We start from the raw sequence: 14149 nt of genomic DNA on the forward strand, positions 1-14149 counted from the left end.
AAAGACACACACAGCTCCAGCTCCCTAGGGGACACATCCCAGCCACCGTCAAAGAGCTTTTTAGCTATCACTTTGTCACACACCTTTTCAGCACCACCCTCCACAGTGACATTAATCCTTCCACATTTTGAAAATGATTTTTTTTCTTATGAGACACTGCAAGTTCCTTGTTTAAATGCCCCAAGAATCAGAGTTTGTTATTATTCGGGTGACCTAATTTTTTAAATCACTTCTTCTGGTACAATAATGATTTCCTAGAGTTTTACTCCCCAGGAAAGCTCTATTCCCAGCTTCTGCCATCCTCTGAGATTACTGCCACTTAAAATAAAAGGAAGAATGCCTTATGACACGTACTTTGTTTTTAATCCAATTTCACTGTTCTTTGAGGAGAAAAAGAATAAGTGTTCTTATTTTCAAATGCATCAGTTTTGCTCATAGGTTTCAGTCATTAAGCTCAATCAGTCAAGTTCATGGTTTTTCTTCCTGGGAGCCTGGGCAAGCATATGGTGGCTGAGACTACCCTTATGATCAGAGAGAATGGCCACAAGTTTTCAAAAGAATCTTCTATTAAACTGATTTGATTTAAAATCAATTTACTCGATAAAAAATTCACCTATTTTTTAGGTGAATACAAGATGGCCCTATTTTTCTCCTCATACTTTAGGATTTGCAAAAATTAAAATATAAGCAAGGCATTATACTTGCTGAAAAGTTAAAAAAACTGATTGGGCAAGAAAAATAAGTTAAAACAATCCAAACTCTGCCCTCCAGTGACACTTTGTCTTAACTCTTTCCCGGTTCTCTTGTGCAGGTATAAAAACCACATTTGCAATCCCAGTGACACAACAAGCACGCAAGCACCGTGTGTGGGGCCCTCCTCCACTAAGCACTGCACATGGACCGTCTTGTTTGATCCACGCAATAGACCAGAAAACAGGAATTACTACTGCTCCCATTTCACCGATAAAGAAAAAAGGCCGCACGGTTAGGGACAAGTGACTTGAGCTCTGCTTTAGTAACAACAGCTGCCAAGTAACAGAGCTGAGATTCAGATTCAGGCGCCCTGAGCCCAGGGCTCACATGTGAAGAGCAGGCCAAACCACCACTTAGGATACACACAATGCAGGACAAGGGCTGAGCACAGAACCAGACACAACAGTGAATCACTGTGAAAGGGCCCTGATGATGACGTTACTGGGCACTCAGGTGTTAGGGTCCTTCCGACACAGAAGAGGGGAGTGAACTTCACGTTGAAGCCACTGGGCAGTTACCTCGGGGGCATGGTAGGAAACACACTGGAAGACCCAGTCCATGGCAGGTGAGTACAAGGGAAGGTAGGACGGAAGCTCCACGCCCTGGAGCACCAGCTGGTTCTGGACCGTATCCCCGTGAATCTACAGGAGACCAAAGAAACACTCAGAAAAGGAGGGGAAGTCACAGAACAAACAAAGAACATGTGAGCGTATCTGCAAGCATCTGAATGGCCCCGAGAGAAACTGCCTGGCTTCTCAGGTTTTTTTAAACTAGAAAAACACACAGTTTCCCATGTCACCAGGCTGAGCTGTTCTGGGAATGTGTGCTGTGAGAAGCAGCAACCTGATAAAAACGGACCCAGCAGATGCTAAGAAGGAAGTCTGATCAACTGGAGACGTTTCTTATTAACACATGCATATTAATCCCCTGTGCTTGTTCAGTACAAGCAACACATTTTAATTGTCTGTAACAGACGGGAGTGTAATTTTCTAGGGATTACACATCTAAAGAGCTCTAAGGGAATCTAGACTTGGAAAACCAACTGGGTTTTATGAATCTGTGATCATGTAACTATCACATCAATTGGCTCTTCTGATAGTGTTCTCTTACCTGTTTGAATGTGAGGAGAAAGTCAAAAAAGTTCTTATTTAGGCTTTCTTTGAGATGTGGAGCCACTTCCATGCCCACCTGTAGCCAAACAAAATGAAATAAACTTGACAGTGGAAAACCAGGTTGCAAATAACATATACAGTGTGATGCATTTTTGTAAATTAAAAATACACATATAGGTAGATATAAGCACAGAGAGGTCCAGAAAGTTAACTTTCGTTCTTTTTATTTATTTTCTTATTCAACAAGCATATCTCGCTTTTGTAAGAAAAACCACAGGAGCTATTTTTAATGAAAAAAAGGGCAACATTTGCAGTAATCATCTTCGCAATTTCCCAAAGGTAATGGAAGTATTTCTGAACAGATGACCAAGGGAACAAATCAATACGGCACTAAGGAGAAATGTACTCTCAAGACAGTGTATACATTCTTTTCCTCTCTAAAAAATGATAAACACACATGTGGCTGTACTTATTAAATGAAGCAACAAGATTCTGGCATGTAAGAGAGTCAGCTGGGACTTCACTGGGGCATTGTTAAAATATACGGATTCATTCTTTGCTGGGCAGTCAGGGAAGCAGACATAAATTTTGATGTATTTTAAGAAAAATTTTTATTACACAAGCATGACACCTAACAAAACTATAATCCATCGACTCCTTCATTCATTGTTTTAAAAAGATATGTAATATTTTCAGAATATTTATTAGAAAAAAATTTGCTAATCACAGAGACGGTGGCCAGGGCTCTAGAGTCGGATGGAAGAGTAAAGGTCACAAAAATGGCAGGGACTACATGGATTTAAAACAAAGCACCATAAGGTTCCTTAAACTGAGTTCCTCAAATGCACCTCAATTCCACACAGGTGCTTTAGCACAAAAACAACTTTGTAAGAGGAGTTGCTTTCTGGGACCCGGTTTCTTCCAGGGAAGACAGATTTCTACCACTCACTTCCCCCAACAGCCACCCAGAGGTCATGAAGATTAACAATAATGGTGTTTTTTAGATGTCTGTAAGGAATTCCTTTGACGGAAATTATGCAAGATCCACTGGGGCAGTAAATTCCAGGGGCAGCTCTCTATAGCTGTTGGAGATGCTTCCAAGGACAAGTACAGGGATTTAAAAAAAATATGAACAACTGTCAGATCCATTTTTACTGTGTTCTGATTCTATTGTTTCCTTCCACTGATCATTTCGTAGAAAAAGCAATAATTACCTGTTAGGCGACAGCAAAGAAAGGCCCAGTGGACAAGCAGTGGAGATGAATTGAAGGGGTTGTGACTTAGAAGAGGAGTTAATCATACTTTCCTTTAATAAACAGCTCTGAGCACCCCCCACGCCCTGCCTACTCACTGCCTTTGTGTTTTGTTTATCTCTTTCCATAAAACCAAATGAGCAGCTTGGAAATCTGCTCAGGTCGAAAAAATCTCTACCTAGAGTAGCAAGGGTAGTTACTCACGGTATCCATCTGTTGTTTCTGCCTCCCTGGCACTCATTCTTTCTGTTTCTGGAATCAGCAAAGTGGATTTGTCTTTGGGGACTCAAACTTACCTCTCAGATAAAGAGGTTTGCGGCAGCTGGACCCAGCCAACCCTGGGTTGCCAGGGTGGGCGTGTGACCCAGGCTCAGTCAGCAGGCATATCCCATCCCACGGGCATGGTGACTAGCATATGTACGGACTAAGGACCCAAGGTGGTTCCATGAGATTCTGCCCAGAAACTGGCTAGAACCACTGGGGAAAAGATAATCTTGTCACTGAGGTTCCTAAGTTGAGAGGACAGAAGCCTTTCCACTATATGGACAGAAAAAGCTGCAGACTGAAGTCACCCAGAGGAGAGCAGAGCTGAGCCATGAGGAAGGAGACAGCTCCCAACACGGCTCAGGGTCCCCGGGTCTGCCATGCCGGGACTACCCCAGGCTCTTCAGATGCGAGCGCCAACAAATCCCCCACCTTTCTTTCAGAGTACTATGAACTGAGGTTTTGCCACTTGGAATTGAAAGAGTCCTTACTATTGTACACTGTCTCTTATTCTTTTTATATCAAAAGATTTTCAGTAACTACCTAACCAGAGGAAAGGGTGCTCTGCCTGAACTGGCACAACTGATTTCAGATACAGGACATCTCACCCAGCTTTCCCGGGGTGTGTCTGTAATCTCTCCTCATTGCCACTGAGTTTTAGAGCTGCATCTGCCATGCAAAGGTACTCTGAACGTGAAAGTGAACAAAAGCGTTAGTAGCTCAGCCGTGTCCACCTCTTTTGCGACCCCATGGACCGTAGCCATGGCTCCTCTGTCCATGGGATTCTCCAGGCAAGGGTACCAGAGTGGGTGGCCATGCCCTTCTCCCAGGAATCTTCTCAACTCAGGCATCAAACCCAGTTTCTCCTGCATTGCAGGCTGATTCTTTACCATTTGAGCCTCCAGGGGAGGCACTTTATATGCAACAAATATCTTTCACTAGCTTGTGTACCTTCCTTCAAACTTTAAAACTGAGCAGGTTTGCAGGGAATGAATTTTCCCCTTACTTTCTGATTTCTATATAACTGTGTGTCATTAGACACACTAAGATTCTAGGTCTTTACTACTGATGTGAAGGTAAGTTCAAAGAATGCTAGAAGAGGAAAGGCAACAGAGCACAAATACACAAACAAGGCTATCTTCACATCCTCCCCACCCCACCCCACAGGATCCAGTCCAATTTTGTACACAATAGGCCCTCAGCAAACTTCGACAAGGGAGGAGCATTCAAACTTCATAATACTACAGAGTGGAAGCTGGAGGAAATATATCTGATATCCTTCTATGAAAAATCTATGCCAGTTTCAAGCAGATGGCAATGCATAAATACTTTGGCCTCAGTTACTACAAGGGAGCAGGTGCCCTTAATTGGAAAGCTTTTTCTTTTGTTTTTCTTTTCTCCTTTATTAGGGAATGGACCTATAAAAAGTATTCTTCCTAAGGATGTCTGCTTCTCACTCTGAGGGAAATGATTTTGATTTCTTTGAGACACTGCAGACCACAGGGCTGCTATCATATGCTAGATGTCAGGTAAAAGAAGCTGATCAAAGGCTGCAGTCCTCACCTTCTAATTTCATAGTATTGATGATCACTAGTAGCTCACCTGGTAAAGAACCCACCAGCAATGCAGGAAACCCTGGTTCAATTCCTGGGTCAGGAGGATCCCCTGGAGAAGGGATAGGCTACCCACTCCAGCATTCTTGGGCCTCCCTAGTGGCTCAGCTGGTAAAGAATTCACCTGCAATGCGGGAGACCTAGGTTGGATCCCTGGGTTGGGAAGATCCCCTGGAGAAGGGAATGGCTACCCACTCCAGTATTCTGGCCTGGAGAACTCCATGGACTGTTTAGTCCATGGGGTCGCAAAGAGGAATAGGTCTCTAACAGTTGCTTTGTCTTCAAGAAGCCTGGGGTTCACCAAGACCCTACAGAATAGGGAAAATAACCCCTCTGAAGGTAAACGATGCTGAAGGAGCCAGTAAGGGGGACTCCCATGAAAGCTGACAAGAGGCAATGGCCCCATGTGAGTTGAAGAAAAATGACTGTAAACTCTCCACAGGGTGCATTTTTCATAAATGGAAACTTACTAGTTTTAAGCAGGAGCTTCAAGGTGCTTTGAGGAGAGAAAGGCTGAGTGACCTACAATCTGAACCCAGCAGAGCAGCCCTCCAAGGCCAGGCAACACAGACCCTGATGCCTGCCTCACCAGGAGAGCCTCTCCCTGCCAGACAGCCCTCACCAACTAGCGCTCTGAGCCAGCTCTTTAGTACAGAGACTGCAAATCTGATAAAAACAATCAAAAAGACAAAGGGAAAGCACATTTTGAGTCAATGAGAAGTAACCTATCAGCCGAAAGGCCTCAGGAGCCTCCTTCCCAGCAAGAAGGGAAAGACAATTAGTTCTGAAACCCAGTTCATTTGTGAGATGATGACCCTAATTAGAGTTACGGGTAAGTGGGTCTACTTAGAAATTAATTTTAAACAGAAATCCTACAGCCCTGCTTTCTGCAGACAAGCTGTGCTCTAAAATTAGCAGCTAATGAAGTCCTTCGTCCAGTGACTCCCGAGGTGGCGGGGAGGGAGAAGCATGAACGGTGGAGGAGGCAGGACGTGGTGGTCTCACCCTGCACAGGTAGGCCCTGGCGTACACTGACACCAGTGGGTCCCCGATGCCCCGGACCATGCACGTCAGCCGCGGCAGACACTCTGAAATCCCCCTACGAGAGAGGAAAAGACAGCAGCATTTACACCCAAAAGTCTACATTTAGACTTCGTAAAGGTAGGGGGGCAAAATCAGGTTTCAGAAACAAACCAAGGTCAAAGCTGACGTTTTCTAAGGCCATGTACCAAGTCTTTCTCTCTTGCCATAATTCATTTTTTGAGTGGTTTCTTTCATCTTTACCATCTTTTCAGTGCTGGAGTCTAATCTTCACTTTTTTCCTTTCTGAGGTCACTTTTACTAATTTAACAATTTTTGTCCCATCCCCAGTTATCATCCATCGACAGGTCACTAGGTCACACCTCGCCCTTCTTGATATTTCGGCTGTTATCTATATCCCTTTGGCATAGATTTACTGCCGTGCTCCACCCACTCTTAACGCCTGACCCCAGCATCCCCCTCAAAGTGAACTGTGACTTCCTTATTCCTCCAGCCACATGGGACTTCCCTCTGCCCCAAGCCTTATTCTCCCCCAACTGGTGAACGAAAACTCCCCCAGGCATCCCCAGATCTCAATCAAACACACTTGGTACACATGTTAAACCCAACTCAGAGCACAAGTCAGCCCGTGGCTCTGAGGAGTTATCTAGATGGTGTCCAACACCACTCAGAAAGCGGATCTGGTTTCTCCTGGCTCCACAAAACTACTCTCAAAACAACATCCAGAGTAGCAGGGGGCTCAGGGGCAAGCGCTTTTCGTTCTGACATCTCTGACCTCTTCATCATCTTGGACAGCAGCCACAAAGACACTGAACGAGGGCCCATGGGGGCCACTCCCAGTGTGGTGTGCAGCTCCATGAACGGTCACAGACCCCCTTCACGGGGCTTGTTCACCCAGGAGACCGGGGGTCAGAGATGCTAAGTAACTTTCTCTGGACCACACAGCCAGTAACAGCAGAGCTAGGATGTCAAATCCAGTTGATCTTCCATGAGCTAGTCAACCAACCTCTCCCAGCTTGAGTTTTCTTCTCGGTAAAACAGAGGTTAAAAAGTGATCTCTATTTCATTAAGTTTTCATTTGGGTTAAATGAGAAAACGGATGGAAGGTGCTTAACACTGCTACACAGTAAGCAGTCAAAGAATGATAGCTACTACTGTAGCACCATTCGCAAAGGCGTGTGCAAGACAGAAATTTTTTGGAAATGTATGGCTCTGGACATTTAAGAAGAGCCTTACGTTTTGGAGAGGAACTTGTTACACTTCAGGATGGAAGCTTCCACATAGCTACAAAAACATTCCGTTAAGGAAGACATTTTCCAGACTGCCTGTTCCCTATGGGGAAAAGCCTAACTGTTCACGAAAAGAACAAGGTGTGTCTTCAGGAGAGGGGCCACGACAGCTCTCAACAATCCAAAGAATTAAATCAGTGAGTGGCTTGTGGCTTCTACATTTGGTTTTCAAGGTTTTTTTCTTACTTAAATTAAAATTTGGAAAACATTATACGCTGATTTATGATTACGTGCTGAAATTTAAACTGGGTTTTGAGCACTTCCAACTGAGGCTTTATGAGGAAAGGATGAAACTTAAGAGAACTAATATTCCTTTTGTGTATAAGTCAGACTGTCTGTTCTTCAACACTGGTGTTGGTGCAGAGAAGCTGGACCCTGCTCCTTTCAAGGTCTTAAGACCAGAGAAAACATAAACTAAAAAACCTCGAAGCATTTTAATTGAGAAAATTAATGTGGGAATGTTCTTCAGGGAAACAAAAGCCTGGTACACAGCACCATAGTCAAAGTCCCTCTCTCCAGAGAACTGGAGAGAGCCAGAGTCCAAGGGCTTCTTGGACAGTGTGGCTAGCACTGTGCTTCCAGGCAAGCGACCCTAATAGGACCCCATTTTCAACAGGAATCTCAGGGCAGCCTATCACATAACCTCTATTAACAGTGTAACTCTTGCAGCCTATCTTTAAAATCATCAGACAGAAAAAAAGGATACAATCTTGGAATGAGTTCCCTGATGGAAGCAATCTTGAAAAACCAATTTAAGCATGTTTCTTTGGCTGTGTCATTTACATTCTCTGGAGAGAAGTGATCTGTAAAACAAAAATAATACCCATCAGCCTTCCTAATTCTTGGGATCTATTACAGCTGCTCTGAGTCCTGGGACAGAAAACAGTTACAGTGCAGCAGAAGGGTGGGGCGCCCAGTCCTTCCATGGCTTTCCTTTCAAATATCATTATTACTAGGAAACAACCAGTGACGATGATAGCTGACACACAGAGGCTTTCTAAGGGGCAGGCGCCATTCAGAGCACTTTACAGACATCAGCCCGCTCAGTCCCCACAAGAGCCCTCCAAGTCATGTACTCTTAAGGTCCTCTTTCACAGACACAGAGAGTGAGGCACTGCGAAGTTGAGGGACTTCCCCAGGGCACAGAACAAGCAGACGTAAGAGCTAGAATTCAACTCAGGCAGTCTGGCTCCACAGCCTATATCCTTAGCCACTGCCTTTAATTTAATCCAGAGGCTCTTGGTGTTACAGTGATACTGCTGAGAATTCCAGATGCTCGAGGAACCTGCAACTGTAACATGAAATGCGATGGAAGTTTGTGCTTTAAACATCACATGGACCTGACATGTATGCTAAGTCAAGACCCTGAGGTGAGAAATCAGAGTTAGGCTGCCATACCACTTGAAGACTTGCGTCACCTTTTGACAAAAATGCTACTTTCCCCTACTATCTGCTCTCTTCTTCTTTAATAATCGGACTCTCATTTTCTGCTGGGCATACGGCCATCCTTGCAGCTCAGTGTGACCATGTGACCAAGTTCAGGTCCCAGGATATATACAGAAGTGCAAGGAATTAGCTCCAAGGGAAGGGGCTTGATCTTCATTTCTTCTTCCTTCCTGCTAGCAAGAATGCAGATACAAAGGCCGGAACCTCCATAACCATCTTGAACCACAAGAGCAAGACAGAAGTCAAGACGGCTGGCACCACAGGCTGGCTGCCAGCTGTGATTCTCTTTACTGTGATTTTGAGTTTTCTGGAACTGATGACCAAGCCCAATCAAGGACATACATCTTAGTAAGAAATGGAAAAGAGTACGGAAAAATGAAAACAAACAGACAAAAAACTATTCAACACCAAGAAGGCTACCGTTGAACTCTCACATTTAAATGATTTCTGCACAAACTGGAACCCGATCCAACCCCTCGGCGTGCTTTACACTTCTAGGATTCAACCAAGACAGGAGAAACTGATTACTATAGAATGTAAGAAACTAATGTTAGCCTGTCACCCTCATTATGTTGCTCAGTGAGTCATTTTTCTTCCCTGGTTCTACTTTCTGCTACTTGGTGGTACACCATTAAAGTGATCAAAATATCTATGGAATCAGCAAAAAATAAAATTCTAGGTACTTCACTAGCAGAGAACAGTCAGTAATCACAACTGCAGATATTTCAGAACTGCAATCTCAAGTATTTATCTATTTTTGGATGTTCTGGCATGCTTCATTCATTGGAGAATTTTTTTCACTTGCCATTTTCTAAGAGAAGGGAAATTACCATTTTTCCTCTCCTGGCCTGAATCCAGGTACTTAAAAGTAACTTTTTTTCAAGTTCCAAGAGATCTAGATAGGAAAAGATAAGGGCTATTCTTAAATTCATTTGTCAGTCTTGCCTTTTGGAAAACAGAGGAGGGGTGAGGTTAATTTCCCTTAATGTGACTAAATCATGTGACTTGAGACCCAAAAGCAAAAATAAGTCTCTGAGGTCATCTACTAAAAACTTTTGCTTTCCAGTTAAGGGAACGGAGGTGCAGCAAAGGGTGAGATGACACGGTATCGGGCTGCCAGGGAGAGTGGGACATCACACCAAGGCAAGATGTCCTGCGTGTACACACCAACAGCCAGCTATGCAATAATCCACATATGCAATACCAAGGCTTTAGATTTTCCTTCCAGTTCAAGAGATCATCTAGGAAAAGGATTATGTTATGCAGGACTTTAAAGTCTTACAGAAAAAAGTAAATAAAATGGGAAGAAAACAATGTTATAGCAAGCTCAATAGTACATTTCATTACTTCATCTGCTCACGACGGACGTCTCAGGAACCAACTAGAAGTGGTATTCTAGGCCAGGGAGATAAGAGAGCACAGCACACAAGAGAGACCCTGACCTCATGAAGCTTACATTCCAGTGGGTCTGGTCAAAGAACAAGAAAGTGACCCGAAGAGATGCGAGAGGAAGGGGAGAAGTGGCCAGGTCATGAGGGACTGCAGCCTTGGCGAGGAGTCTGGGAGTTCTAAGTGTGACGGAAGCTCCCTGAAGAGCTCTGGGCAAAGGAATGACATGACATCAATTACACTTCAGCACCTGGGCTGCTACATGGAGAATGGATTTAGAATCTGGAAATTAATTAAGAAGAGGCTTCAATGTAAAGAAGAGCTGAGACATTTTCTTCCAGTTCCCACCTATTTTTCCTTTATGGGCTCCTTTTTTCAACCCTGAACTTCTGTGGATATTTTAAGAGAAGAGAGTAGACTAGTGAGTCTGGTTCTCTTCCATTTATCAAGTCTCAACCCTGGAAGTGAGACGTCTTTTTATGTAACAGGGTTCATAGGGGTGCCACGTCATCTTAATATGATGACCTGAAAGGCCAGGTCAGCTAAGGACACCGCTTATCCAGAGGTGGCTGTATCAGCCACAGGGAAAACCAAAGACAGGAATGCTCACGGCTAATGAGGAGAACCACAACACAAGAAACCCAAGTTACTCATCCCAAGATGGAAATGAAATTGTTTTACCACTTAAGAGTACAGGCTCTCTTCACTCATATGCTGGATGAAGAAATGTTGGGGGAAAATTACCATATCTAGCAGCATGTACTTTCTGTGAATCCAAAGGACATCAGTATCTTTCCGAACTGGTAAGAGCTATGCTTCAGTTAAAGCTCCTGAAGGTAAAGGGCTCAAATACTAAGATCACGGTCTGAATTTGATTCAAATGGAAAGAATCAGTACACATGCCACCAGACTTCTCTCTACACATGATTTCTTTAGGCAGAATTCTGCATAGTAGATTTCAAAAGTTTTCTTTATAATTATTGTTAAGAGTCATCCCCAAGATTAAAGACATTTTTGAGAAAAGTTTGCCCCTCTCCTTTTCAGGTTCTAGGAAACAGAACATACATGCAGATAAAGATTTTAACTGAAAGGGGAGAAATGAAATTATTTTCAAGAAAACAAAAGCCCAGTTCAAGGTTAAAAAACAACAAGTATTTGGGGAGGCAAGAATTTAGTAATAAACATGCTAATTAATTAGCACATTTAGATAAGAACTAAAAGTGAATATGAAAATAGCCTTTTTTTTTGAACTTTCATAGTTCTAGAGTTCAAGTAGGGAGAAAGCTATTAGTAATTTTTCCTTGCGTGCATTCATACTAAGTTGCTTTAGTTATGTTGGACTCTTTGGGACCCTATGGACCCACCAGGCCCTCTGTCCATGAGATTTTCCAGGCAAGAATACTGGAGTGGGTTGCCACGCCCTCCTCCAGAGGATCTTCCCAACCCAGGGACTGAACCTGCATCTTATATCCCCTGTACTGGCAGGCAGGTTTTTTACCACTAGAGCCACCAGGGAAGCCCAGTTTTTCCTTAACTAGCCCTAAAATGTTGTTGGTATAGTTAGTGAAAACTGACAGGAAAGAAAATTATTGCAGTAGGTATGAACATAAATGCCCCTAGGGGCCAGGCAGGTAATATAAACATTTCTAATCAGGTATACAACAACAGGAAGAAGTAGAAACTATACCAAACAGCATTTTAAAAAATACTCTTGTAGCCAAAGAAAACACCTAACTGGGTTTAATTCTGCCTGCAGGCTGAGAGTTTACTGCTGCTGATATAGCACATGGAAGAAACACTGGCAAGTGTAAAATAAATGCACCAAATTTGCCAAATCCTTAAGCTGACAGAGAAGGCCTTTCCATCAAGCTGGCCCCTGCCTCCCAGTCCTGAGAAGCCTAGAATGTGTGAGGAGCTGTTAAAAACCATTGCAGGTGGGAATGTGGTGGAGGGGAGGGTGGAGTGCAGTGCTATCCAATGAAAATACCACATGAGCCCCATTCAAAGAGCTAAAACAAAAACGTGTAATTTTAAAATATACTTCATTTAATGTAGTTCATCTAAATATCATTTCAATATGTAAACATGTAAACTTAAAAATCAGGGAGATACTTCATGGTCGCTTATTTGCATTAAGCCTCTGAAATCCAACATTTTTTTTTTTTAATACTCACAGCATATCTCAGTTTGGACTGGTCAATCTCTAGTACACAAGAGCCTCATGGGACCAACTGTGCAGCATAATGGATGCTGCAGGTCCAGCACTCAGAGCCAGGCTCTCACTTGCTGGTGGCAGGACTGTGCCAAGTTCCTAGCTCTTTCCCACTGGGTGGGGCCCCCCTAAAATGAGACGAGGTGATTCCAAAGAGCTTTTCGAGCCCTAAAGGTCTGTAGAGTTCTGTCTTGCTTTCTGAGAAATGTGCATATTAACTAGTTTTAACAACGTAGATGATGGAAGGAAGGAAAAGAAGGAAACAGAAAGAGAAGAGAGAAAAAAAAGAGACAATGAACGAAACAGCAAAAGAGAAAGAGACACAGAGAGAGAAAGACAAAAAAGAAAAAGAAAACCAGAAAGACAAGACAAGACAGATTAACAGACAAAAAGAAAAGTCAAATTACAGGTCTGTCTGATGCCATCGCTTCATCCTCCAGGGAAGCAGGAGCAGGAGGAGGTGGGATGAAAGTGAAGACAGTCTGCTGTTCTAACTTGAACAGATAAGCATGCTTCCTCCTGGCAGTGCTAAGAACTCAGAAGGAGGAGTAAGACAGAATGGATGCTGTTGCTGCGAGTTCCGTGCTAGCCTCATCATCATCTTTCATTTATGTGACAAAATGAATTTGTGATCTCATTGTCCCAGTATAACCTCCTGAGAGTTCAAAATTGAGCCGCAATAAATTTAATGCAAATATCACTTGGGCATATACTGTAGATGCAAAGTATCTGTTATTTTTGATTTATTTGACATTGTTCTTTAATATAAAATTAGCTCTATAAAGCAATTTGCTTCTTAGGAAAGATATATAGGAAAAATATTAAAATGTCAAGCAGCAGAGAAATGTAAGCTGGTATAAAAGTTCAGTTGAATCTAATCATAGGACCTTTTCATTCTTGCAGATTCAAATTACTTGCTCAAATCCCTAGCTGACTGAGATGATCAAAAAACTGTAACAGTGTTTCTTTAACTTTTAACACAAAAAAAATTTCAGGTCTCAATAAATCCTGACTTGATATAAACCTTCTAACTCTGACTTGAGGGCAGAATGAAACCCGTTGGAACAGCTATGACATTACCTGGTAAGACACTGCGGTTATCCACACACATGGAAAAGATGCGCTCGTACACCAGCTTCCCTGGGGAGAAAAGGACATATGGTGTCAGCATCATGCCCTTCAGGTGCAAACACTAAATTAACATTTCTTAATTAGGGACAGAGATGGTGACATGGCCAGGATGAGCTTCAACTTGTGAGAGTATGCTGCCACCTAGTGGACCAAATGTTTAAGCCATGATTCTTTTAGATTTTAATTTAAACAGGGAACTTTATACTTTCTGTGAAGAGGCAGAAAAGTGATCCTTCACTTATGCCAGGCAAAGTAAGTCAGACAGAGAAAGACAAATACTGTCTTTCACTTATATGATTTCATTTATATGTGAAATCTAAAAGCAAACAAACAAACAAAAAATAACAGAGAGTAACAGATACAAAGAACAAACAGGTGGTTGCCAGGGAGGAGGGGAAGGAGAGAAACAATGAGGGAGATAAATGACTCATGCATATGAAATGTAGTTATGGGAAATATAGTCAATAACTACGTGTTATCTTAATATCATGATAAATACTAATGACTTATTGTGGAGATCATTTTGAAATCACTGTGTTATATAACAGGAACTAACGCAGGTCAGTTTTACTTCAAAAAGAAACAAGCAGAGCCTGGGACCTACAGGCTCTATGGTGGGGTCAATGGCAACCTCCAAGAGGGCTTA

At 42.8% G+C, this 14149-nt stretch overlaps 1 protein-coding gene across 2 annotated transcripts in view; it reads right to left on the bottom strand.

The window, feature by feature from the left end:
* VPS35L (VPS35 endosomal protein sorting factor like) overlaps positions 1 to 14149 on the bottom strand; it is a 141149-nt gene that overhangs the window by 84500 nt on the left and 42500 nt on the right. For both annotated transcript variants that reach the window (XM_052654166.1, XM_052654175.1), the window contains exons 9-14: positions 13453 to 13512; positions 8032 to 8128; positions 7273 to 7320; positions 6001 to 6094; positions 1864 to 1941; positions 1272 to 1394 (exon numbers count right to left, since the gene is read on the bottom strand). In XM_052654166.1, coding sequence (XP_052510126.1) covers positions 1272 to 1394; positions 1864 to 1941; positions 6001 to 6094; positions 7273 to 7320; positions 8032 to 8128; positions 13453 to 13512 — 500 coding nt within the window. The remainder of the gene's footprint in view (positions 1 to 1271; positions 1395 to 1863; positions 1942 to 6000; positions 6095 to 7272; positions 7321 to 8031; positions 8129 to 13452; positions 13513 to 14149) is intronic.

The sequence above is a fragment of the Budorcas taxicolor genome, chromosome 2, assembly GCF_023091745.1.
Source record: "Budorcas taxicolor isolate Tak-1 chromosome 2, Takin1.1, whole genome shotgun sequence".
Classification (NCBI taxonomy): Eukaryota; Metazoa; Chordata; class Mammalia; order Artiodactyla; family Bovidae; genus Budorcas; species Budorcas taxicolor.